This window comes from Xenopus tropicalis, chromosome 9 (assembly GCF_000004195.4).
Source record: "Xenopus tropicalis strain Nigerian chromosome 9, UCB_Xtro_10.0, whole genome shotgun sequence".
Classification (NCBI taxonomy): Eukaryota; Metazoa; Chordata; class Amphibia; order Anura; family Pipidae; genus Xenopus; species Xenopus tropicalis.
In genome coordinates this window covers 12,056,460-12,083,723 of record NC_030685.2, presented here as the reverse complement: position 1 = coordinate 12,083,723, position 27,264 = coordinate 12,056,460, and the positions used below count along the sequence as shown (strand labels likewise).

The window sequence follows — 27,264 nt, the reverse complement described above, 5'->3', positions numbered from 1 at the left end:
CTTTAAATTGTGGCACAAACTCTAATTTGAACAAATTTGCCGTAGATGTTAATGTAATTTTTTTTTTTAAACCAACTAGGAATGTCCCATATGGTTTCAACCATCGATGAAGACAGAATCAAGAATAATTAATATTAACCACAAAAGGCAAACAGAAAATCTTTAGTTGTCTGTCTATTCAAGCTAAAAGCAGAGCACTTTTCATTGGGCTCCTGATGAACACAGGTATCCATTGCCCTATCAGGAACCACCTTGCAAAGGAAATTAGATATTGAATCATTTGCATTGTCAGGTGTGTATTTACCTAAGTTTTGGGCAATCTGCGTTTAATCATTTCGCTGCTTCCTCCGGCAAAAGCTCAGCTGTGAGCAGTATTGTGCTTCCAAGAAGAGAAACTCCCGGAAAATGCTGTCGGCACTCCAGGTGATCATGACATTGATGGTCACGGTAACATGGTCAAGTGGGACCATCCTGAACTCATCCATTATAGCTGTCTATCGACTGGAAGAAGGGAGTGAAACTTGGGGAGTGCGATCAGATCAGTCTCAGTATGGGGTGCACCAACCTACTCTTGCAGTGCTTCATAACATTGACCTCATATGAAATGTACCTACCAATTGTCATAGTAGTCTCTTATGTTGTCACTAGTGATGGGCAAAATGTTTCGCCAGGCATCAATTCGCGGCGAATTTCCATGTTTCACCATTGGCGGATTGTTTCGCGAAACAGATGAAAAAATTTGCCGCAGAAAAATTTGCCCTGCGTCCAAAAATTGTCGCGGGCGTCGAAACAATAGCAGTGGGTGTCGAAACAATAGCAGTGGGCGTCGAAACAATATCCGCGGGCGTCGAAACAATAGCCGCGCAACGAAAAAATAGCCGCGGGCGGCGAAACAATAGCCGCGGGCGGCAAAACAATAGCCGCGGGCGATGAAACAATAGCCGTGCGACTAAACAATAGCCGCGCGCTACAAAATAATAGCCGCGCAACTAAATAATAGCCGTGGGCGACAATTTTTTTTGACGCGCGACATTTTCGCCGTTTCGTGAATTATTTGCCGTTTGCGAATCTTTTGAAAGATCCGCAAATTTTTCGGCGAAGCGAAACGGGACAGATTCGCTCATCACTAGTTGTCACTGCTGTGCTCTGGTTTCCTGTTTATCTTTCCCCCTATGGTCCACGTGCAAAATTTGCTACCAGACCTCTATGTACCACCCACCATCCATCAATATTGCACAGTATCCCTGAGTTCTCTCACCATGCCCCATGGGGGAACAAGCCTTGGTGCAGTTGTTACCCCTAGTGATGAGTGAATTTTTTTGCCAGGCATGGATTTGCAGCGACTTTCTGTATTTCGCCATTGGCCAATTGTTTCGCGGAACTTCCATGAAAATTTTGTCGCACGTCAAATTGGGCGCAGTCGCATCAAAAAAGCGTGGGCAACAAAAAAATAGACCCGACAAATGCGTTTTGCAAAATTTTCAACATTTCAACAATCTTCTTGCCGTTTCGCAAATTTTATGGCGAAGCGAAATGGGACAGATTGGCTCATCACTAGTTACCCCAATTCTGCCACTGTGTCTTCTTAAGATTCCAGGGGAGGCTGAGATAAAGTATTCTCTTCATAGGTGACACTCTTGTATGCATGTATATATGTATGTATGTATGTATATCTTTATTTATAAAGTGCTACTTATGTACGCAGCGCTGTACAGTAGAATTCATTAATACAAACAGGGGGTTATTGAGATAATAATAGATAAATACAAAGTATAACAATAAATACAGATAAATACAAGATACAGTTGCAATAAGTTAAGAGTCAAAGACACAAGAGGATGGAGGTCCCTGCCCCGTAGAGCTTACAATCTATATGATTACAGTACATATATTGCCCTGGGTCTTCAATATCAAGGAGGCCCTCTGGGGGGGGGGAAATGTGGGCAAAATTAGCAATAGCATTGTAATTACAAATATTGTGTAACAATTGTTAGATATTTTCTGCATATACAAAAAGAATATCAAGTCTGCCACCATAAAGGTGATGATGAACTGCAAACCCCATACATTGGTATTGGAGAAGAGGACTTATTGCTATTGGAAAGTCTCTGTGCCACTGGATGAACAAAGAATTCTGATGCTTTCCTTCCTTTTAAGTTGGAGTGAATGACAATATGCAATAAAAAAGGGAGTAATAACCACTAGCCTAGGAGGCAAATAAGTTTGGGTGAGATGCAGGATATAAACCAAGGGCAAGGGAGAACTTTTATCTGATCTCTGAAATGGGAGGAACCAGAGGAGATACATGAACTGAGTGCGTATGTAAGGGTTTAGGTATTTATGGCCTTCAGGAAATGTAGAAATGATGTGAAGTCATCGTAGGTCTAACAAATGGAAAGGGTCACATCAGTAGGAAGCATCTAAATAAGCGTCTGGCTCTGCAAACTTAAATACCGATACATTCAAATCAAGTAACACGGCTTTAAAAGAAAAATAACCCCCCTAAACTCTCCCAAGTAGGCCCAACAGATGACTGTAGTTGCCCAAACCGATGACTGTAGTTGCCTATTAACATCAAACTTGTATTTGTGCAAGAATCCATCTTTGATGCTGTAGGAGTACAGCTCCTAGGGCAATTACTCTTTGCTAATAGGATGAGGTATGTTAGGGTTGTTGGCCCACATTGAAGGAGCTTCCCACCTATGGACTGTCTCTTAAAAATCCGTTGATAAAGTTGCAAGACCACTATTCCCAGTGGAATGCCCTTCCTAGAGATGGGGTAATGGCAGATTCTGTTAATGCCTATAAGAGGGGCCTGGATGAGTTCTTGATCAATCAGAATATCCAAGGCTATTGTGATACTAATATCTACAGTTAGTATTAGTGGTTGTATATATAGTTTATGTATGTGAGTGTATAGATTGGTAGGTGTGGGTTGTGGGTTTACTTGGATGGGTTGAACTTGATGGACACTGGTCTTTTTTCAACCCTATGTAACTATGTAACTATGTAAGTATACTATAACCTTCCATAGCTGATTCATTTGGGTGAAGCAACACGGCAATTGGTTTCTTTTTATTGAGTGTGTTAAAAGCAATTAACCAGTTTTTTCTTTCTTTTTTGCTGCTTCGATTGATTAGTGTATCATACTGTAAATGTGTATGTATATAGGGAATGGCAATAAACTTCTCACAAGTTACAAAACTACACTACTGGTTTTATTATAGCTATACAGGAGAGAGTGAAGTAACTCAGATCAAGATATAGATGGAACATAACAATGGGAAAATGCAAATGATTGTGGTATCGGAATACCTTGCCTGATTCCGAAATGCTCTAATTACAGCCAGACTCTCATACCATCTGATACTTGTTTGTTTTTATAACAAATACCTTTGGAAACAATATTATTTGTTTGCATAGTTGCAGTTTACAGTTCTTCCTGCAGCCCTTGACTCCTTGCAGTTTTCCACAAAGCTCTGCAAATACACCCATCTCTAGTAAGGAGTATAAGTACAGGTATAGGATCCCTTATCCAGAAAGTTCCAAATTACAGAAAGGCCAACTCCCATAGACTCCATTTTAATCAAATAATTCTAATTTTTTTAAATTGATTTTATTTTTCTCTGTAATAATAAAACAGTACCTGTACTTGATCCCAACTAAGATATAATTACCCCTTATTGGGGGCAGAACAGCCCTATTGGGTTTATTTCATGGTTAAATGATTCCCTTTTCTCTGTAATAATAAAACAGTACCTGTACTTGATCCCAACTAAGATATAATTACCCCTTATTGGGGGCAGAACAGTCCTATTGGGTTTATTTCATGGTTAAATGATTCCCTTTTCTCTGTAATAATAAAACAGTACCTGTACTTGATCCCAACTAAGATATAATTACCCCTTATTGGGGGCAGAACAGCCCTATTGGGTTTATTTCATGGTTAAATGATTCCCTTTTCTCTGTAATAATAAAACAGTACCTGTACTTGATCCCAACTAAGATATAATTACCCCTTATTGGGGGCAGAACAGCCCTATTGGGTTTATTTCATGGTTAAATGATTCCCTTTTCTCTGTAATAATAAAACAGTACCTGTACTTGATCCCAACTAAGATATAATTACCCCTTATTGGGGGCAGAACAGCCCTATTGGGTTTATTTAATGGTTAAATGATTCCCTTTTATCTGTAATAATAAAACAGTACCTGTACTTGATCCCAACTAAGATATAATTACCCCTTATTAGGGCAGAACAGCCCTATTGGGTTTATTTCATGGTTAAATGATTCCCTTTTCTCTGTAATAATAAAACAGTACCTGTACTTGATCCCAACTAAGATATAATTACCCCTTATTGGGGGCAGAACAGCCCTATTGGGTTTATTTAATGGTTAAATCATTCCCTTTTCTCTGTAATAATAAAACAGTACCTGTACTTGATCCCAACTAAGATATAATTACCCCTTATTGGAGGCAGAACAGCCCTATTGGGTTTATTCAATATTTAAATGACTTTTATCAGACTTAAGATATGGAGATCCAGGTTCCATACCTCTATATTCTCATAGGTCAACACTGTACTTCCCACAAGTCGAAGACTTGGTTTTTTAGTAACTGGTCTTGTAAATAAATGTTACTCCTGTGGAATGATGTTTTTTAGATCAATTTTAACATGACCATACACTGTAAGATCCTCTAGTTTGGTGAGGTTGCCAAGTGAGTGGATCTTCTCCCAATATGCCCACCTACAGGCAGGCGATATTGGGCTAATTTGATTGTTTGGTTCTAGGGCCAAATGATCTAATTAAAACAGTTGGCATAGGCGCCGTCAGATCAGGGGGATAAGGGGATAAGCATTGAAAGCTATTTTGATAGGCAAATATCAGATATTATATGTCCTGTTATATATACATGTTCTCTGAAATAGGAACATCACGCCTAGAAACCTAATGCTAGAACGATTTGAATTTTCCATTGGTTTTCTTCCATTTCTTACGTGTCTGATCTGCCTCTGATCATATATATCTGCGAAACCCAGCTTCATCCAAGCTAGAGTCATTGTAACTAGTTGCAACTACAGTCGTTGAAAATGCTGTCAGAATTCGACTTGATTTTTGCCGTCGCTCTTGTCATATCGTGGACATGTGGGACCGTTCTAAACTCATCCATCGTAGCCGTGTATCTCAGTGACTGGAAGAAGGGATTGAACCTTGGTGCCTGCGATCAAATCATTCTCACCATGGGTTGCAACAATCTACTCCTGCAGTGGTTTTTAACATTAAACCTGATCTTCGTGGTTTATGGATTATACAGTCTATTGGCCAAAGTATTACTTGTAGCCGTTGTCTCCTTGGTATTAAACTTTGGAATTGCTTTCTCGTTTTGGCTCACTGCCTGGCTGAGTAGCTACTACTGTGTGAAACTGGTCAACTTCTCCAACAGATTCTTTATACGATTAAAGAGAGAAGCTTCCGGTGTGGTTACATACTGCCTACTGGGTACAGCGGTTATTTTGTTCAGTACTCGCCTGCCCATTATTTGGTCAGTGCAAATAACAACAGACCAAAACCTAACAAGGATTAGTAATGTCTTATATGATAATATTGTACATCTTTCATTTAACACCATATTTATCTACTTTCTTCCTACTATTATAACATCATTCTGTATTGGACTCAGCCTGATGTCCCTTCTGAAACACGTCCGGAAGATGAAGCAGAATACTTCTCAGTTCTGGAACCCTCAGCTGAAGAGCCACATTAAAGCCTGCAGGACAATGTTCCTCCTTTTGACTGTGAACTTGATATTCTTTCTGTCTATTTCTATTTTCTCAATGCTGTTCTCTAAGACTGAAGGTACCGGACAATATGTAACCAGGTTTATTATGTTGTTAAATCCTTCATCTCAAGCCATAATTCTTTTGTTTGGAACTTCCAGGTTAGCAACTGCCTGGTCAAAGGTCTTGTTTTCTAAGTAATGGGGTCATATGAATGAAACATGTCCTACAGTAGAATAATTATGTTGAGGCTGATGGTATAATGTATAATTACTTTACTAACCAATGAGAAGTTGGTTTCTGTGATTACCTGGACTTTGAAAGCTTGATTTTAACTTACATACAATATCTAGTATAAATAAATTTTAAAGCAACTGGACTTGTTTGGTAATCATTGAAGACGTTTCACTACTCATCCGAGCAGCTTCATTGTGCCATTGTGATTGGATTAGTGGAAGAGTATATATGCTGAGGGCTTCCCATACCAGTCAGTTGGACTGAAGAAGCTGCTCGGATGAGTAGTGAAACGTCTTCAATGATTACTTAACAAGTCCAGTTGCTTTAGATTTATTTATACTAGATATACCATGACCTGGATGAATGAAAATCTTCATAGACATACTTACATACAATAGTTCCATAACTTCAACAGGATTATTTATGTAATAAAAAATAGTACTAAACCCAAATGTTGAAGAATTTCTGTTCACTGTATAGAAATTATTTAAAACTATAGTGAAATAATTATATAAGTCATATAAGTGTCTCCTAGAACATGATATCTGATTTTTTAGAAAAAGAGTGTAATTGTATAGGAACCCTATCCGCACATATATTTAGGGGGTAATTACGAGAAACACTAATATTTCGTTTTTATAACTTTGTCTTTTGCCTAGTTTGCTTGGTACTGAACCAGTTGTTATGATCCAATCATTTTGTGCCTATGGAAAATAAACCATCTTTACAGTTATACGTGTTTGAGTTTTGCTTTGTTTGATCCATTATTATAATTATACTCCAGTAATGTGTGGTCGTTATCTATGTAATCGGTAAAATAAGATTTGGTTACTCAAGTAACTATTCTATTATAGTGTTGGGTTTATTGAGAGAGATGTGGTCTGGTCAATCAACAACTCACTTCCCGCAGGTAAAGTCTTTGGAAACTGGAAATTAATGAAGGGCTAGTCAAAAACATGATCATTAAATTAATTATTATGTTTGAGTAATTTACTAAGACAGGAAAATAATTGGTTTTGGATACATCTACAACCTCTGATATCGATTATGGAACCTGAGCATCATCCAGCCTTGTTTGTAGCCACTATTGTATTTATAGGCAAAGTGCATCTTTCAAAAGCTCCATTAACCAAATGTCATGAATCTACAGCTACTTCTCAGGGTCCTCATTTATAAACCCAGGACATTATTGCTACTCATAACTTCATTCTGTTCTCACACATCTTCATTACTCAACATTTTGTGCTTGTAACTTTAGTAATATTAGTAATATAATATAACTTTTTCAGATGCATGAACATATATTTAGAAACCAGAAATAACCCCAAAAAAGAACCTACTAAAACCTAATTAGGGAATATAATGATAAATGCTTGATGACCACGTGCCATTTCCAAACTCAGCCTATTAGGTCTCAGCCTATTATTCCAAGGAGTGGACTTGCCTTGACTTGCATTGATTATTATTGATGATCTTTTTGTATATGGATCTAAAACTTAAACACATAATAGCAACCTCTTCTTTTGGAAGATGATCCTTTGTTCTTAGAGGTGGGGACAGTGTTACAATCATGGTCCCAACCATTTGGCCAAGAATAGGAGTCATTATTGTCAAAAGCACTCATGTCCTAGAACACCAGCCCCTTCTTTAGTTTTTGGTGGATTATACAAGCTAGGACTCTTTATATATATGTAATGATTATTAAAGTCATTGTCCTTATTTGGGCTCAGCATTGGTACCCTGAAACAATAGGACCCGGCTAAACCCTAGAGGTGGAATAACTACCAGGTTAAGAAACTTGCATAGTGGACTGGAAACAAGAACATAATATGTGTACTGAGTAAGTCTGGATACAATTCCCAGCACTGAAACCTATTTTGATAGGCAAAGCAGACAAGTATCAGATATTATAGAGTCCCGTCATATATATTTGTTCTGTAAAATAGGCCAGGCAAGTCAAGGAAATAAGATGCTAGAATGATTTGCATTTTCCATCAGTCTGTTCCATTTATATCTCAACTGTCTGATCTGTGTCTAATCATACCTACAGAACTCTGTTGGAAGCAATATCGGACTTTTGTGAAATAGAATCCCTAGAAAATGCTGTCAGAACTCCACTTGATTTTCGGCATTGCTCTTGTTCTATCATGGATATGTGGGACCGTCTTAAACTCATCCATTGTAGCCGTGTATCTCAGTGACTGGAAGAAGGGATTAAACCTTGGTGCCTGCAATCAAATCATTCTCACCATGGGTTGCACCAACCTACTCCTGCAGAGCTTCTTAACATTTCATCTGATGTTCATAATTTATCAGTTCTCCGTTCTGCTTGACAAAGAATTACTTTTAGCCGCTGTCTCTTTTGGTTTACACTTTTCAGTTTCTCTCTCAATTTGGCTCACTGCCTGGCTCAGCGGCTGCTACTGTGTGCGACTGTTCAACTCCTCCAACAGATTCTTCATTCGATTAAAAAGAGAAGTTTCTACTGTGGTTGCCTACTGCCTACTGGGAACAGTGCTTACTCTGTTCATTACTGAAATGCCCATTATTTGGACAACGCATATAACAACAGACCAAAATCAAACAAGTATTTATAGTATGATGGATGATAATATTGCACTTGTTTTATTTAACGTCGCAATTTCTTGCCTCCTTCCAACTATTATAACGTCCTTTTGTATTGGACTCAGTCTGATGTCCCTTCTGAAACACGTCCATAAGATGAAGCAGAATTCTTCCAAGTTTTGGAACCCTCAGCTGAAAAGCCATGTAAAGGCCTGCAGGACAATGCTACTTCTGTTGGCTGTGAACTTGATATTCTCTCTGACTGTTTTTATTTCCTCCCAGCTGAAAGATAAGGCTGGAGTTAGTGGGATATATGTACCCTGGTTTATTTTGATGTCAAATCCCTCAGGTAAAGCCATAATTCTTCTCTTTGGGAACTCCAGGTTAGCAACTGCCTGGTCAAAGTTCTTGTTTTCTCAGTAAAAGGGTCATATGAATGGCATTTTTCTTACGGTAGAAAATTATGTGAAGGCTTAAAAGTTCTATGACATTGGTGTAAACATATTTAACAGTTAACCTTTACCGTGTAATTACTATATTAACCAATGAGAACTTTGTTTCTATGGTGTGACTATTACATGGACTTTAACACAGACCTTCAGAAAGGGAGAAAGGATAGTAGATGTAAATCAATGATAACATTGTTGATTTTTATTAAAACTGCTAAAAAACATTGATATTTAGTTTTTAGAAATGGTCTTTGCCATAGATTGCTTGTTACTTAACCAACTGTTGTGAATGAATCATTTTGTGATATGGAAAATAAACCATCTCTTCAAATATACTTGCGTGAGTTTTTCTGTGTTTCTTTGGTTATAATCAATTTATACTCTTCATTAAACTGTTAGTGTTATCTATGTAATCAATGAAATAATACTTGGTACCAAACAGTCACGACAGGGATCTGTAACAGAGAACATAAGTAACTTTGTTGATGGTGGAGGTTATAGTCTTGGGTTTATTTAGGGAGGAGTGCTCAGGTCAGTCAATACCTTAACTCCATACCTTTGGAAATTCTATGTTAGCAAATGGCAAATTAAGAACGTTGTTATTTCAGTAACTGGTCATATAAATAAATTGAAGGTTTTACCATGGCAGAAATACACCTACAATTGGTTTCTGAACCTCAGGTTTAGTAGCTATGCACTGGCCAAACACAAAATGTATCCTCTTGTAGTATAAAACATAACATATGGATGATTTTGAATACACCTACAGACTCCGGTAATGGTTACGGAACCTGAAGAAGCTTTGCAGAGGGCAAACTCAAGTCATTTCATTTTCCCAGAGTAGACAGTGACATAACCCTTTGCAGAAGAACATATATAAAAATTCCAACCCCCTGAGACAAGAACATTTCCATAACCCTGATGTGTAAAACCTTCCATAATCCAGATAGTGAGATACCAGTCTGTTCACAATATCTGCCCATATCTTTCAAGCCCTCGTCTTTCTTGTATTACAAGGTACAACTAATTCAATGACTCTGCAATCATCAGAGTAATATTAGTAATATAATATAATATAACTGTCATTTTTCAGATGCATGAAGATATATTTAGAAACCAGAACAGAATCTACTACAACCTAATTAGGGAATAGTATAATAAATGCTTGATGTCCACAGGACCACGTGCCATTTCCCAACTCTTATTAGGTCTCAGCATATTATTCCAAGATACAGTGGACTTGCATTGATTATATATTTTTGATATGGATCTAAAACGTAAACACGTAATAGCAACCTCTTCTTTTGGAAGATGATCCTTTGTTCTTAGAGGTGAGGACAGTGTAACAATCATGGTCCCAACCATTTGGCCAAGAATAGGAGTCATTATTGTCTAAAGCACTCATGTCCTAGATACTGCTGACATACCTCATTGGCAGTCAAGTGGAATAAAAAAATACTTTTCTGTACCATGAACACCAGCCCCTTCTTTAGTTTTTGGGTGGATAATACAAGCTAGGACCCTTTATATATATGTAGCGATTATTAAAGTCATTGTCCTTATTTGGGCTGAGCATTGGTACCCTGAAACAATAGGACCTGGCTAAACCCTAGACGTGGAATAACTACCAGATTAAGAAACTTGCTTAGTTGACTTGTAACAAGATGTGCTTATAATATGTCTACTGAGTAAGTCTGGATACAATTCCCAGCACTGAAACCTATTTTGATAGGCAAAGCAGACAAGTATCAGATATTATAGAGTCCCATCATATATATTTGTTCTTTAAATAGGCCAGGCAAGTCAAGGAAATAAGATGCTAGAATGATTTGCATTTTCCATCAGTTTGTTCCATTTATATCGTAATTGCCTGATCTGTGTCCAATCATACCTGCAGAACTCGGTTGGAAGCAACTCAATATAGAGTCCCTAGAAAATGCTCTCAGAACTCCACTTGATTTTCAGCATTGGTCTTGTTCTATCATGGATATGTGGGACCGTCCTAAACTCATCCATTGTAGCCGTGTATCTCAGTGACTGGAAGAAGGGATTGAACCTTGGTGCCTGCAATCAAATCATTCTCACCATGGGTTGCACCAACCTACTCCTGCAGAGCTTCTTAACATTTCATCTGATGTTCATAACTTATCAGTTCTCCGTTCTGCTTGACAAAGAATTACTTTTAGCCGCTGTCTCTTTTGGTTTACACTTTTCAATTTCTCTCTCATTTTGGCTCACTGCCTGGCTCAGCGGCTACTACTGTGTAAAACTGGCCAACTCCTCCAACAGATTCTTCATTCGATTAAAAAGAGAAGTTTCTACTGTGGTTGCCTACTGCCTACTGGGAACAGTGCTTACTCTGTTCATTGCTGAAATGCCCGTTATTTGGACAACGCATATAATAACAGACCAAAATCAAACAAGCATTTATTGTATTATGGATGATAATATTGCACTTGTTTCATTTAACTTCACAATTTCTTGCCTCCTTCCAACTATTATGACGTCCTTTTGTATTGGACTCAGCCTGATCTCCCTTCTGAAACACGTCCATAAGATGAAGCAGAATACTTCTCAGTTTTGGAACCCTCAGCTGAAAAGCCATGTAAAGGCCTGCAGGACAATGCTACTTCTGTTGGCTGTGAACTTGATATTCTCATTGGCTGTTTTTATTTCCTCCCAGCCGACAGATAAGGCTGAAGTTATTGGGGTATATGTACCCTGGTTTATTTTGATGTCATATCCCTCAGCTAAAGCCATAATTCTTCTCTTTGGGAACTCCAGGTTAGCAACTGCCTGGTCAAAGTTCTTGTTTTCTCAGTAAAAGGGTTGTATGAATGGCATTTTTCTTACTGTAGAAAATTATGTTAAGGTAAAAGTTCTATGACATTGGTGTAACCATATTTCACAATTAACCTTTAGCGTGTAATTACTATATTAACCAATGAGAACTTTGTTTCTATGGTGTGACTATTACATGGACTTTAACACAGACCTTCAGAAAAGATGAAAGCATATTAGATGTAAATCAATGATAACAATGTTGATTTTATTAAAACTGCTACTTATTGCTTGTTACTTAACCAACTGTTATGAATGAATCATTTTGTGATATGGAAAATAAACCATCTCTTCAATTATACTTGCTCGACTTTTGCTTTGTTTCATTGGTCATAATCAAGTTATACTCTTCATTAAACTGTTAGTGTTATGTATGTAATCAACTAAATAATACTTGGTACCAAAGAGTCACGACAGGGATCTGTAATAGAAGACATTTTGTTGATGGTGGAGGTTATAGTCTTGGGTTTATTTAGGGAGGAGTGCTCAGGTCAGTCAATACCTTAACTCCATACCTTTGGAAGTTCTAGGTAAGTAAATGGCAAATTAAGAACATTTTTATAGAAAGTTTCACTATGACAGAAAAAAAAATCCATTTGTGAATACACCTACAAACGTTGATATTGGTTTCTGAACCTCAGGTTTAGTAGCTATGCACTGGCCAAACACAAAATGTAATTTCTTACTTTCTAGTAGTATAATACATAACATATGGATGATTTTGAATACACCTACAAACTCTGGTATTTTGAATACACCTACAAACTCTCGTACAGAACCTGAAGAAGCTTTGAAGAGGGCAAGCTCAAGTCATTTCATTTTTCCAGAGTAGACAGAGACATAACCCTTTGCAGAAGAACATATATGACAATCCCAACCCCTGAGACAAGAACATTTCAATAACACTGATGTGTAAAACCTTACATAATCCAGATAGTGAGATACCAGTCTGTTCACAATATCAGCCCAGGTGTCAAGCCCTCATCTTTCTTGTATTATAAGGTACAACTAACTCAACGACTCTGCAATCATCAGACTTAAGAGACTGGTTACATGACATTTTCCTACTGAATAACTGCCTCCTCCTGTACCTTTTACATCATGTCATAGATCTACATCTACACTTGATTGTACCTATTCTTCCTGTTATCTAGTATAAATAAATCTAAAGCATCTGGACTTGTTAAGTAATCATTGAAGACGTTCCACTACTCATCCGAGCAGCTTCTTCAGTTCACCTGACTGGTATGGGAAGCCCTCAGCATATGTACTCTTCCACTAATTCAATCACAATGGCACTTTGTAACTCTTCAGAGAGGTGACATCTGAAACTCACAGAGGTGTGAATGCTGTGGAGTTACTTTGAGATTGGATTAGTGGAAGAGTATATATTGGATTAGTGGAAGAGTACATATGCTGAGGACTTCCCATACCAGTCAGTTGAACTGAAGAAGCTGCTCGGATGAGTAGTGAAACATCTTCAATGATTACTTAACAAGTCCAGTTGCTTTAGATTTATTTATACTAGGTATACCATGACCTGGATGAATGAAAATCTTCAATGTCATATTCTTCCTGTTATTGCTCTAGGGGTAGAAAATTAATTCTCTGTTTCAATAAAATAACAAAACCGTCAGTATAGAGGACGTCCAACATCATTTTCCTACATTTTGTTTGTGAAAAATGATTCTAATTAGGGATGCCCTGAATCCAAGATTCGGTTCAGTATTCGGCCAAGATTCGGCCTTTGTCAGCATTCGCCCAAATCCATGCTCCTGGCCGAATACTTACAATGATGTGACTTTTTGTCACATTAAATTTTTTTCGTACGTGTGCAATTCTCTTTAACCCTTCCAAATTACGATTCGGTTTGGTATTAGGCCAGATCTCTTACAAACGATTCAGTGTTCAGTCAAATCCAAAAATAGTGGATTTGGTGCATCCCTAATTCTAATTAATGTAATCTCTTCACATACCATTAAAGCAGGGGTGGCCAGACTCAGTCCAGTCACGATCGACCAGACCGATGTGGAATGCATCCCCGGCTTGATCGCGGTCCACCAGGAATCCTCGGGGGATCGACTGGTGGACCGCGGTCGTCGTATTGGCCACCCCTGCATTAGTAGAATATAAGTACTGTATATACTCGAGTATAAGCCGATCCGAATATAAGCTGAAGTACCTAATTTTACCTAAGAAAGCTGGAAAAACTTATTGACTCGAGTATAAGCCTAGGGTGGGAAACTATATGGTATCAACAATGATACCTTAAGAGTACTACCCCCTTAGGTCAATCAGCAACCAAGCTAAAACACAAAGAGTTAAAATCCTTAATTTAGAATATAAAGTGCAATGTCAAGTGCAGAATGGGACAGGTGAGGATGGTAGATGAAGATGAATTTGGGAGTGGGCCAGGGCACTGGAGGGTCTGGTTGGGGTGTGATTTGCACACAAAGGACAAAGGGTGCTAGTCTGGAGGGACCCATGGCACCCAACTCGAGTATAAGCCGAGGGCGACTTGTTCAGCACATTTTGGGTGCTGAAAAACTAGGCTTATACTCGAGTATGTACAGTATTTGTGTATATATATGTGTGTCTGATCTAAGAATAAGCACTGAAGCTATTTTGATAGGTAAATCAGACAAGTATCATATTATTAGAGTCCCGTCATGTAAACATGTTCTCTAAAATAGTCCAGGCAAGTTAAGGAAATCAGATGTTAGAATGATTTGCATTTTCCATCAGTTTTGTTCCCTTTATATCTAAACTGTCTGATCTGGATCTGATCATACCTGCAGATCTCAGTTGGAAGCCATAGAACCCCAACTAGAAGATGCTGTCAGAATTCCACTTGATTTTCGTCATTGCTCTTGTTCTATCATGGACTTGTGGGACCGTCCTGAACTCATCCATTGTAGCCGTGTATCTCAGTGACTGGAAGAAGGGATTGAACCTCGGTGCCTGCAATGGAATCATTCTCGCCATGGGTTGCACCAACCTACTCCTGCAGTGGTTTTTAACATTCCATCTGATGTCTCTGACGTACCAATTATTCATTATTTTTGCCAAACCGTTACTTTTATCTGTTGTTTCCTTTATAGTAAACTTTTCAGTTTCTCTCTCATTTTGGCTCACTGCCTGGCTCTCCGGCTACTACTGTGTGCGACTGGTCAACTCCTCCAACAGATTTTTCATCCGATTAAAAAGAGGAATGTCCATGGTGGTTACATACTGCCTACTGGGAACAGTGGTTACTCTGTTCATTATTCAAGTGCCCGTTATTTGGAAAGTACACACTAAACTCAACCAGAATCTAACAAATATTTATAGTGCCTTCGACAATTATACTGAACTTGCTTCAGTTAATGCCACATTTGCGTGCTTCCTCCCAACTATTATAACTTCCTTCTGCATTGGACTCAGCCTGATCTCCCTTCTGAAACATATCTGGAGGTTGAAGCAGAATGCTTCTCAGTTCTGGAACCCTCAGCTGAAGAACCACTTTAAAGCCTGCAGGACAATGCTACTTCTTTTGACTGTGAACTTGATATTCTTTCTGGCTATTTCTATTTCCTTTCGGTATAAGCTTGATGATCCTAGGCAATATGTAGCTTGGTTTATTATGTCGTCCAATCCCTCAAGCCAAGCCGTAATTCTTTTGTTTGGCAACTCCAGGTTAGCAACTGCCTGGTCAAAGGTCTTGTTTTCTCATTAATGGGGTCATATGAATGAAGAGTGTCCTACTGTAGAATAATTATTACGTTATGCTGAAAAACACTAGGACTAGATCCCTTTTCTCCAGCTGTAGCTAAATGATCTCTTCTAGAAACATTGGTCAACCTAAAGATTTAAAGAAACCTAAGGTACTATACAATATAGAATAAGACAATAACAAAAATAATCCATATATCATGGTTCTTTAGAGCAGCTGTTCTCAACCTGTGAGTCAGGAGCCCTTTGGGGGTGGAACAACCCTTTCACAGGGGTCACCTAAGACCAAAACACATATTTCTGATGGTCTTGAGAATAATTTTATGGTTGGGGGTTACCACAACATGCAGAACTGTATTAAAGGGCTGTGACATTAGGAAGGTTGGGAACCACTGCTGTAGAGGGATTATTGATTAACTCTTGATCCATGTATGAAGTATCTATTTGTACAGATGTCTACTGCTGGCTTCCATAGGCTACTAGTACAATTTGCTTTTAAGTCACAGAAGAATTAACAAAATATGTGAAGGTGGAAGAGAGAATAGTAGAGAATCAGTAGAGTTCCTACAGATGATGAACTATGTTGTATGGGCTGTATGAAACCCAACCATTTTGTGTTCCCTTTAGGTAGGGATATCTAGGTAGGTAATTCTGCTCTCCTATGCTTGTTAACAATAGTATCTTAGAATTATAAGAATATAATATATTCAATCAATTTTCAGCTTGAAATGTGCTATTTATGTACTATTTACTAACCAGTGAGAAGTTGTTTCCTATGATATGGTTCTCTCCTGACTTCCGCAAGAGGAAAGAAACTTGAAAAAAGTTTGACTTCAATGACAGAGGAACTAGGAGTAAATAGCAATATCTAAGCTAAAACATTGTTGTTCACTGTATATAAGTTTTAGTTACGCTATGGAGAAATAACCAATAATAGTGTATAAGGGGCACATTTACTAATCCACGAATCCGAATCCCGAACGGGAAAAAATCGGATTATAAACAAAAATTTTGCGCCTTTTTCGTTGCCGTCAAATTTTTTCGTATTTTGCACGACTTTTTCGTCGACGCCACGACTTTATCGTATTTTGCACGACTTTTTCGTCGCCGTCGCGGTTTTTTTTCGTATTGAGCAATTGTAAACGGCGGAAAAACCAATCCGATTTTTTTCACGATGGCGGCGAAAAAGTCGCGAAAATATACGATAAAGTCGTAACGGCGACGAAAAAATCGCGGGACATACGAAAAAGTCGCGACGGTGATGAAAAAGTCGCAAAAATAGTTTGCTCATAGTTGTTATGAATGAATGATCTTGTCCCTATGGAAAATAAATCATAGTTGTTTGACTTTTCCTTTGTTCCATTTGTTATAATCAAGTGATACCCCTTATTATTTGTTAATGCGTCATGGTCTGTGTATTATAAATATAAAGGATTGGGCGCAGACATCATTCTGGCCAATGAAATGGCAGTAGGCAGACTTCTGTGCAATTATATCCATGCAGTTGTGTTCATTTTGACAAATCAGGTGCAGTTGCACAGAGCGTATCACCCCCTTGTAATAGCATTGATGCTGGAATTCTATGGAAAACACACTGCATTGTGGGAAAAACTATGCCGATTGTGCTTGAACTTGCACTTTGCTGACTGCACTCTCAGACGTCCAGTAAATGAGCCCTCTCAGGCACCTTGTGTCTGGCATCGGAACCGAATCTAACTTTTACTGATTAGGACTATGGACAGGCCAAACTCAAAATTGAGCCTCTAATGTATCTAGTGTAATACATCACATAGTTAGCCCCTTTTTTCTAGAGTAGCTATGGTCATGTTACATGAGAATCCCAACCCTTACCATAAGAATTGCGGTAAAGTTCCGTTACCCAGCTAGTGTGATACCAGATTGCTTAGAACATCTACCTAGAGCAGGGATCCCCAACCTTTTTTACCTGTGAGCCACGTTCAAATGTAAAAAGAGTTGGAGAACAACACAAGCATGGAAAATGTTCCTGGGGGTTGCGATTTGGTATGTGGACTGGAAGCCTACAGGAGGCTCTGTTTGGCAGTACACTTGGTTTTTATGCAACCAAAACTTACCTCCAAGACAGGAATTCAAAAATAAACATCTGCTTCGAGACCACTGGGAGCAACATCCAAGGGGTTGGAGAGCAACATGTTGCTCCTGAGCCACTAGTTGGGGATCACTAGCCTAGATTTTAATTACCTTTCTTGTACATTTCATTACAAACGCCAAGTTTCTGCATTCTCTTGCCATCTTCTCAACATAAAAAGATTAACCCTTCAATAACTTAGAGCTTTACCTAGCCCCCACCCCTATTGGAGTGACATAGGGGACCAATCAGTTTACCCAAGGGGTCTGGCGAAATCCTTCTTTGTACTAAAACGAAGAATATATATTTTTATAAATGGTTTCTGGTCTAAGATTAGGCATTGAAAGCTGTTTTGATAGGCAAAGCAGACAAGTATCAGGTATTCTACGAGTCCAGTTATATATCCTTGTTCTACAAAACATGGAAACCTGAAGCTAGAACAATTTGCATTTTCATTGGTTTAGTTCTATCTATATCTTAAAGCTCTGATCTGTATCGGATCATACCTGCAAGACCAGGTTGGAAGTAATATTGGCCTTTTGTCAAATAGAGCCATTGGAAAATGCTGACAAAGTTTGAATTGATTTTCACCGTCGCTCTTGTTCTATCATGGACATGTGGGACCATCCTAAACTCATCCATTGTAGCCGTGTATCTCAGTGACTGGAAGAAGGGATTGGACCTCGGTGCCTGCGATCAAATCATTCTCGCCATGGGTTGCACCAACCTACTCCTGCAGTGGACTTTAACATTCCATCTGATGTCTTTGACTTATCAATTCTACGTTCTGCTCACCAAAGAATTACTTCTGGCTGCTGTCTCCACCGTGGTACAGTTTTTCATTGTGCTCTCGTTTTGGCTCACTGCCTGGCTCAGCGGCTACTACTGTGTGCGACTGGTCAACTTCTCCAACAGATTCTTCATTCGATTCAAAAGAGGAATTTCGACTGTGGTTGCCTACTGCCTACTGGGAACGACGGTTACTTTATTTGCTATAGAAATTCCTGTGGTTTGGACCACGCACATAATAACACAATGCGACACATATTAGCATCTTTGATGGTCATGTTGCGCTTGTTTCATTTTACACTGTATTTATTTGCTTCCTTCCAACTATTTTATCTTCCTTCTGTATTGGACTCAGCCTGATGTCCCTTCTGAAACACGTCCGGAAGATGAAGCAGAATACTTCTCAGTTCTGGAACCCTCAGCTGAAGAGCCATGTAAAGGCTTGCAGGACAATGCTACTTCTTTTGGCCGTGAATTTGATATTAGCTCTTGATATCCCTCGAGCTCCAAAATAAGGCTGGGGCTACTGGGGTATATGTAACCTGGTTTACTTTGATGTCAAATCCCTCAGTTAAAGCCATAATTCTTCTCTTTGGGAACTCCAGGTTAGCAACTGCCTGGTCAAAGGTCTTGTTTTCTCAGTAATGGGGTCATATGAATGAAATAGTTACAAAGGGTTGAAAAAAGACCATCAAGTTCAACCCTTCCAAGTAAACCCAGCATTAACAACCTATACTTACCAATCTATACACTCACATACATAAACTATATATACAACCACTAGTACTAACTGTAGATATTAGTATCACAATAGCCTTGGATATTCTGATTGTTCAAAAACTCATCCAGGCCCCTCTTATAGGCATTAACAGAATCTGCCATTACCCCATCACTAGGAAGGGCATTCCCCAACCTCACTGCCCTCACCGTGAAAAACCCCCTACCCAACATCCCCCGGCAGGGCATTCCCCAACCTCACTGCCCTCACCGTGAGGAACCCCCTACCCAACATCCCCCGGCAGGGCATTCCCCAACCCCCTCACTGCCCTCACCATGAGGAACCCCCTACCCAACATCCCCCGGCAGGGCATTCCCCAACCCCCTCACTGCCCTCACCGTGAGGAACCCCCTACCCAACATCCCCCGGCAGGGCATTCCCCAACCCCCTCACTGCCCTCACCGTGAGGAACCCCCTACCCAACATCCCCCGGCAGGGCATTCCCCAACCTCACTGCCCTCACCGTGAGGAACAACCTACCCAACATCCCCCGGCAGGGCATTCCCCAACCCCCTCACTGCCCTCACCGTGAGGAACCCCCTACCCAACATCCCCCGGCAGGGCATTCCCCAACCCCCTCACTGCCCTCACCGTGAGGAACCCCCTACCCAACATCCCCCGGCAGGGCATTCCCCAACCCCACTGCCCTCACCGTGAGGAACAACCTACCCAACATCCCCCGGCAGGGCATTCCCCAACCCCCTCACTGCCCTCACCGTGAGGAACCCCCTACCCAACATCCCCCGGCAGGGCATTCCCCAACCCCACTGCCCTCACCGTGAGGAACCACCTACGCTGCTTCAAATGGAAGCTCCATTCCGCTAATCTAAAGGGGGGGCCTCTGGTGCGTTGATCGTTTTTATGGGAAAAAAGTACCCCCCCTATCTGCCCATAATCCCCTCTAATGTACTTGTACAGAGTAATCATGTCCCTTTGCAAGCGCCTCTTTTCCCCCAACCCTGACAGTCTAATCTCATAGTTTAACCCTTCCATCCCCTTTACCAGTTTAGTTGCAGTCTCTGCACTCTCTCCAGCTCATTAATATCCTTAAGGACTGGAGCCCATAACCTATAAAGGGGCAAAATTATGTTCTCATCCCTTGAGTCAATGCCCTTTTTTATACAAGACAGCACTTTATTTGCTTTAGTAGCCACAGAATGACACTGCCTGGAATTAGACAACTTGTGATCTACAAAACCCCCAGATCCTTCTCCATTAAGGATCCCCCCAACACACTACCATTTAGTGCCATAAATGCGGAATAATTATTATGGTAGGCTGAGAAATGTACTAGGAAATATCCCTTTTTTTCCAACTGTCATCACTAACAATATCTGGCAGACTAAATATTTAAAGAAATAGAATGTCTTTATTAAGCCTGTGTATAAGTAGGAATAATTATAAGAAATGAGCATAAACATAGTCCATAAACCAGGCTCTTTAGAGAGATTATTGATTAGCTATTTGATCCATGGTTACACTATCCATTTATGATGGCTACTAGTGCAATTTGCTATTATGTTAAAGTTACATTGAATATGTGGTGTATAAGGGGGGATAGAAAATACCCTGTAGGGTTCTTAGAAGTTTTATGTAAGGGCTGTATAATACCCCACCATTTTGTTGGCTTAAGTTCCCTTACCAGTTGTTGTGAGTACATTCTTTTGTGTGTATCTTAGGATAACAGAAGATTAGATGTAAAATGACGATAGAATAGTTGATTTAATCGGGACATTTCTAACATTTTCTTTGTCATATTTTGCTCTCACTAATTTACTATGAATTCTTTTAGGAATGACTTTTGATTTTGTGCAAATTGACAATAAATCGGCTTTTCAGCCATACTTGTTTTATCCATTATATTCAATGTATACTCTGAGCTACGCACAACACTATTAATGTGTTGGAATCAATGAAATAATAACTGGGAATGTTGTTGTGTTATGAAAACAAGAGGTCCTCTGCACTCAACCATTATCCGTATATATAGGACATTCTGTGCATTAAAGGCTAATAAAGAGTTAATCCCAAGCTGCAGGCATGCCTTCAGTTCTCTCAATGGTGCCCTTAAGTCTCCCCATATGATCAGAAGCCTCATAGGTAAAAAATACTGCTGTAAAGAAAATTCCCACAATGCCTCACTCCTGCACCAAGACCGATGTACATACTCAGTTAGTAAGACTATGGGGCACATTTACAAAAGCACGAACGCTCAAGCGTTCATGCGAATGCTCCGAGTGTATTTTCGCCGTTTTTTTCGGGCGTCCGCACGACTTTTTTGTACAGCGCACGACTTTTTCGTACACCGCGTGACTTTTTCGGACGTTTGCACGAAAAAATCGGAAAGGTTTTACCGCTGTTTACAATTGTTCGGTACGAAAATTTATCGGGACTAATACGATTTTTTCGTAAGCATTTTCGTGATATTTGCGATCTTCCGAAATTTTCGTTTCCAATACGATTTTTTTCCCATTCGTGATCCGGATTCGTGGATTAGTAAATGTGACCCTATGAGTCAGCTTCCTGCTGATTGGCTCAGATCACACATTCCTGAGGGGGGGAGGGAGTTCTTAGCATTCTTGAGGGAGGGGGGAGCAGGAGAGGGGAGAGAGGAGAGAGCTGAGTGTCTCTGGCACAAGAAAACAAAGAGACAACAATCCTGTTTCTTTTGATAGAGGACTCAGTTCAGCATTTCTGTGAGTGCTTATGGCTGTATATGCCCTCCTTTTTAAACAAAACAGGGCTTGTTTGCAACATATTCAAGCTGGCCAACCATGTCAAATTCCTGAGAGCAGAGCAGGCAGTAACCCTTCCAACACTTTCCCCTGTCTCTGCCCCATTATATTAGGTACCTACCTAGTGCTACCAACCCCTATTTCTGTAGGGAAATGAGAGCAGGGCAGGCAGTAACCCTTCCAACACTTTCCCCTGTCTCTGCCCCTATATATTAGGTACCTACCTAGTGCTACCAACCCCTATTTCTGTAGGGAAATGAGAGCAGAGCAGGCAGTAACCCTTCCAACACTTTTCCCTGTCTCTGCCCCTATATATTAGGTACCTACCTAGTGCTACCAACCCCTATTTCTGTAGGGAAATGAGAGCAGAGCAGGCAGTAACCCTTCCAACACTTTTCCCTGTCTCTGCCCCTATATATTAGGTACCTACCTAGTGCTACCAACCCCTATTTCTGTAGGGAAATGAGAGCAGGGCAGGCAGTAACCCTTCCAACACTTTCCCCTGTCTCTGCCCCTATATATTAGGTACCTACCTACTGCTACCAACCCATATTTCTGTAGGGAAATGAGAGCAGGGCAGGCAGTAACCCTTCCAACACTTTCCCCTGTCTCTGCCCCTATATATTAGGTACCTACCTAGTGCTACCAACCCCTATTTCTGTAGGGAAATGAGAGCAGGGCAGGCAGTAACCCTTCCAACACTTTCCCCTGTCTCTGCCCCTATATATTAGGTACCTACCTAGTGCTACCAACCCCTATTTCTGTAGGGAAATGAGAGCAGGGCAGGCAGTAACCCTTCCAACACTTTCCCCTGTCTCTGCCCCTATATATTAGGTACCTACCTAGTGCTACCAAGCCCTATTTCTGTAGGGAAATGAGAGCAGGGCAGGCAGTAACCCTTCCAACACTTTTCCCTGTCTCTGCCCCTATATATTAGGTACCTACCTAGTGCTACCAAGCCCTATTTCTGTAGGGAAATGAGAGCAGGGCAGGCAGTAACCCTTCCAACACTTTCCCCTGTCTCTGCCCCTATATATTAGGTACCTACCTAGTGCTACCAACCCCTATTTCTGTAGGGAAATGAGAGCAGGGCAGGGAGTAACCCTTCCAACACTTTCCCCTGTCTCTGCCCCTATATATTAGGTACCTACCTAGTGCTACCAACCCCTATTTCTGTAGGGAAATGAGAGCAGGGCAGGCAGTAACCCTTCCAACACTTTCCCCTGTCTCTGCCCCTATATATTAGGTACCTACCTAGTGCTACCAACCCCTATTTCTGTAGGGAAATGAGAGCAGGGCAGGCAGTAACCCTTCCAACACTTTCCCCTGTCTCTGCCCCTATATATTAGGTACCTACCTAGTGCAACCAACCCCTATTTCTGTAGGGAAATGGGAGCAGGGCAGGCAGTAACCCTTCCAACACTTTCCCCTGTCTCTGCCCCTATATATTAGGTACCAGTGGGATCAATGGGATTAACATCTTGCTGCCTGGTTGTCAGAATTAAACTACTCCAACAACCAGCTAGCAGTTTGGACATCAAAATGGAAGATGAATAGGAGAAAGTCAAAAAGTCAATGTTTATTAACTAAATACAACACTAACTAGAAAACCATGGTTGATTAGATTCTTGGCTGCCAGGGCAAATGACAAACAGATAGGCAAGAATAATACAAAAATAACACAAAAAAACATTCAAAATAAATGATAATGACAAGCTGAATGTAAAGGAGAACATGCCATTTAATCATTAAGAGAAGTAAAGTACTGAATAGGTTTTTACTAAGAGTTAACATCAGTTAAATGGTATTGTTTTGTATAAGGAATAGCAAACCAGTAAAAATAAACTCAACTGTAAGAAACAGCATCAACAGTTCTGGAGCCTTCTGGATAACAGGTTTTTGGATAGGAAAAAAGGTTTTTGGATAGGTGCCTTCTGTGAATAATTAGGGAACCATCTAGGTAAGCTGAACTGGTGTGTTCATGTTTCTTTATGTTGTAGCCTGTACAGTTGGTCAATTTATTTTGAATTCTTTACTTTTGGTTTATGGTTCCTTCCACCAACTTCTGTACAATTCAATGAAGATTTCACTAAACTACTCCATCTACATGCAATCTAGACCCAACCTCTTTCCATTAACAAAAAAAAGTTGACCAAACGTTTAGCCATAAGATTTGAAAAGGTTGGAGATGGACTATCTAATCCATCTAGATAGGAAAAAAGAAGGACTCTTCTATAAACCAAATGTTTTGGCCATACAATTTGAAAAGGTTGGAGATGGACTATCTAATCCATCTAGATAGGAAAAAAGAAGGACTCTTCTATAAACCAAACATTTAGCCATACAATTTAAAAAGGTTGGAGATGGACTATCTAATCCATCTAGATAGGAAAAGAGAAGGACTCTTCTATAAACCAAACATTTAGCCATACAATTTGAAAAGGTTGGAGATGGACTATCTAATCCATCTAGATAGGAAAAGAGAAGGACTCTTCTATAAACCAAACATTTAGCCATACAATTTGAAAAGGTTGGAGATGGACTATCTGATCCATCTAGATAGGAAAAGAGAAGGACTCTTCTATAAACCAAACATTTAGCCATACAATTTGAAAAGGTTGGAGATGGACTATCTAATCCATCTAGATAGGAAAAGAGAAGGACTCTTCTATAAACCAAACATTTAGCCATACAATTTGAAAAGGTTGGAGATGGACTATCTAATCCATCTAGATAGGAAAAGAAAAGGACTCTTCTATAAACCAAACATTTAGCCATACAATTTGAAAAGGTTGGAGATGGACTATCTAATCCATCTAGATAGGAAAAGAGAAGGACTCTACTATAAACCAAACGTTTTGGCCATACAATTTGAAAAGGTTGGAGATGGACTATCTAATTCATCTAGATAGGAAAAGAGAAAGACTTCTATAAACCAAACGTTTGGCCATACAGTTTGTAAAGGTTGAAGATGGACAGATGCTTATCAGAGTATCTCCTATTTAGGAGATTAGCCCCCATATCTCCTAGATAAGCCACTGTCCATCTCCAACCTTGTATGGCCAAATGTTTGGTTTATAGAAGAGTCCTTCTCTTTTGTTTCCAATGTATTTCACGCTGTTGTGCAACAGTGTATTCCTTGACATCCCACCACCCACCCCCACTCTTCTTTATTCCTAAAATCAAAACATCTAGGTTGTTTTGATCTAAAATCAAACAAACTTTCTAAACAGTTATACTGAATTTCACACATTTCTTTGCAGAATATATCCAAAAATGTTGACCTGCTAACTATTATGTTATGTGGTCCACACCTCTGGGCAATATCATCAAGGCAATTTCACGATTTCCTTTTTAGAATTTTGTTGATCTGGAACTTTTCTTTGGTTGTTTGAATCTTTTTTTACTTTGTCCCATCAGCTGTGGTGCAAACAAGGCTTATTTGCTTCAGCTTGTCCTTCAGTTTAGGGTTACCTTGAATGAGAAGGACGGATTGTGCTACTGGGATGGAAAATAAGATAAAGTAATTGAGACAATATTCAAAGCTTAATGGGGCAACGGTACCACTAAAATGAAGAATTTGTACCACAAATACAAGTGTGTATAAAAGCAGGAGGCGTATCATCATCCAGACAACACTTTGATGAGCTTTCAGACTGCTTGAAGCACCCAAGTTCTTCTCCATTCTTCGCCTGTGCAAATAAAGTGACCCAGTAGTAGAGAAAGTAGTGATTATAATGATCATCAGAGGCAAAGAAACAGCAGTGCATATCAGTTCAAAGATGATGGTATTTGTGTCCGACGTTGCGTTGACTGAATGGAGAGATGAGATGTTTCCTGAAGATTGTTCCTTGGTGACTAAGGGCAACATGGTAAAGAAAGTCCAGCACAAGGAGACCAATTCTGAGAAGAATATCAACCATGGAACGAAGTTGCTGATCTTCATCTTAGCCCAAAGGAGGATCCCGGAGCTGAAATTGAGTATTTTTACGAAGTAGAAGACACAAAGGCAGGCTGTGAGCCAAACCATTGAAATTGTGCCAAAAATGGTCAGGCTGAAGATACAGAAAGTAGCATTACTATGGCTGTAAATCCAAGGCCACATAAACAATATCATAATTGCAGCAGAACTGACAAGAGAAGAACAAATATTGGTGATGCTCAGAGCTATTAATATTTTATCACTTTCGTTCATAGTCTGTTTTTTGAAGTATCCGAGCAGAAGCACCACTACGATGAAGGCATTTGTGAGTGTTCCAATAATAACCTCCAGGATCAGTAAAAAAAACCAGAACACTAAGCCAAAGTTGTGGAGATCCATGGGCTATATTTAACCAGTTGTATCCCAGAGTCTCGAGGCAAGTCGTTGTGGATCCCCTGCGATAGAATTCTACCGGCTCTTCTTATACATCCCAGTTATATAGAGGGTTTCCCTTGTTCAATCACAAATGCCCTTCCCACATTATGTATCCATACCTAATCCCATCATTTGTATACATGCAAAAAGCTAAACAAACGTAGAAAAGTATGGAAATATTTTGTATTGTAGAACTCAAAAGCCTATATAACAATGCAGCACTTTCATTACTGTGCAGCAATCGAAGGGTTAAAGAAAATCTAAACTCTCAAAACAGATGAATGCAAAATTGCTCAAAGGGCTCTTGTAGACATTTGTGAAATTTACATCATTTTGTTTTTTATCATTTATTTTTCAGTATATTATCAGTTTTTTATGGGACAATAGTAAAAATTGCAAACAACAGTAGCACTTGCTTGTTATTAAGGTCAACCGGCTGCAGATTATTAGCCGACTAGTGTCAGTAGGAAGAAATGACCAGTAGGTGGCACTGTTTGTCAGTAGGTAGAAATGACCAGCAGGTGGCACTGTTTGTCAGAAGCTAGAAAAGACCATCTGTTGTTTCAAATTCACTATATTAGTTTTAAAACTGCTAATATCTTGAAAACCAAATTTGGATTCTGGTTATTGCTTTTCTAAGATATATAATTCTAAGATATAACTGGGCATCTTCCTAGACTTTTTTTTTTTTTTTATTTGAGGAGGGGGTGTTGCCATAACTGGAAATTTCTAGTTTTCATTATTTAAACATACATGATTTTAGGTAGCTGGAACTTGTTATAGGTAGCTGGAACTTGTTATAGGTAGCTGGAACTTGTTATAGGTAGGCGGAACTTGTTATAGGTAGGTGGAACTTGTTATAGGTAGGTGGAACTTGTTATAGGTAGCTGGATCTTGTTATAGGTAGCTGGAA

At 39.6% G+C, this 27,264-nt stretch overlaps 5 protein-coding genes and 1 pseudogene across 5 annotated transcripts; 5 read left to right on the top strand and 1 right to left on the bottom strand.

The window, feature by feature from the left end:
- Positions 1-5,095: 5,095 nt before the first annotated feature.
- LOC100492564 (taste receptor type 2 member 43) lies at positions 5,096-5,983 on the top strand. Its single transcript, XM_002940758.2, has one exon. It carries the CDS (start codon positions 5,096-5,098, stop codon positions 5,981-5,983), a length of 888 nt encoding a protein of 295 aa, XP_002940804.2.
- A 2,136-nt stretch (positions 5,984-8,119) lies between these two features.
- Positions 8,120-9,007, top strand: t2r23 (bitter taste receptor 23). Its single transcript, NM_001172011.1, is given in 1 exon segment — positions 8,120-9,007. A coding segment is annotated over 1 exon segment (888 nt).
- A 1,962-nt stretch (positions 9,008-10,969) lies between these two features.
- Positions 10,970-11,870, top strand: t2r47 (bitter taste receptor 47). Its single transcript, NM_001172030.1, is given in 2 exon segments — positions 10,970-11,832; positions 11,834-11,870. Coding segments are annotated over 2 exon segments (900 nt in total).
- Positions 11,871-14,707: 2,837 nt separating this feature from the next.
- t2r24 (bitter taste receptor 24) lies at positions 14,708-15,589 on the top strand. Its single transcript, NM_001172012.1, is given in 1 exon segment — positions 14,708-15,589. A coding segment is annotated over 1 exon segment (882 nt).
- A 2,665-nt stretch (positions 15,590-18,254) lies between these two features.
- LOC100494878 lies at positions 18,255-19,126 on the top strand (annotated as a pseudogene).
- Positions 19,127-25,397: 6,271 nt separating this feature from the next.
- t2r37 (bitter taste receptor 37) lies at positions 25,398-26,315 on the bottom strand. The gene has a single exon (NM_001172023.1). It carries the CDS (start codon positions 26,313-26,315, stop codon positions 25,398-25,400), a length of 918 nt encoding a protein of 305 aa, NP_001165494.1.
- Positions 26,316-27,264: the final 949 nt, after the last annotated feature.

Excerpts from the sequence above, each read along its gene's own strand:
- LOC100492564 (XM_002940758.2), top strand. The coding sequence starts at position 5,096 with ATGCTGTCAGAATTCGACTTGATTTTTGCCGTCGCTCTTGTCATATCG.
- t2r37 (NM_001172023.1), bottom strand. The coding sequence starts at position 26,315 with ATGGATCTCCACAACTTTGGCTTAGTGTTCTGGTTTTTTTTACTGATC.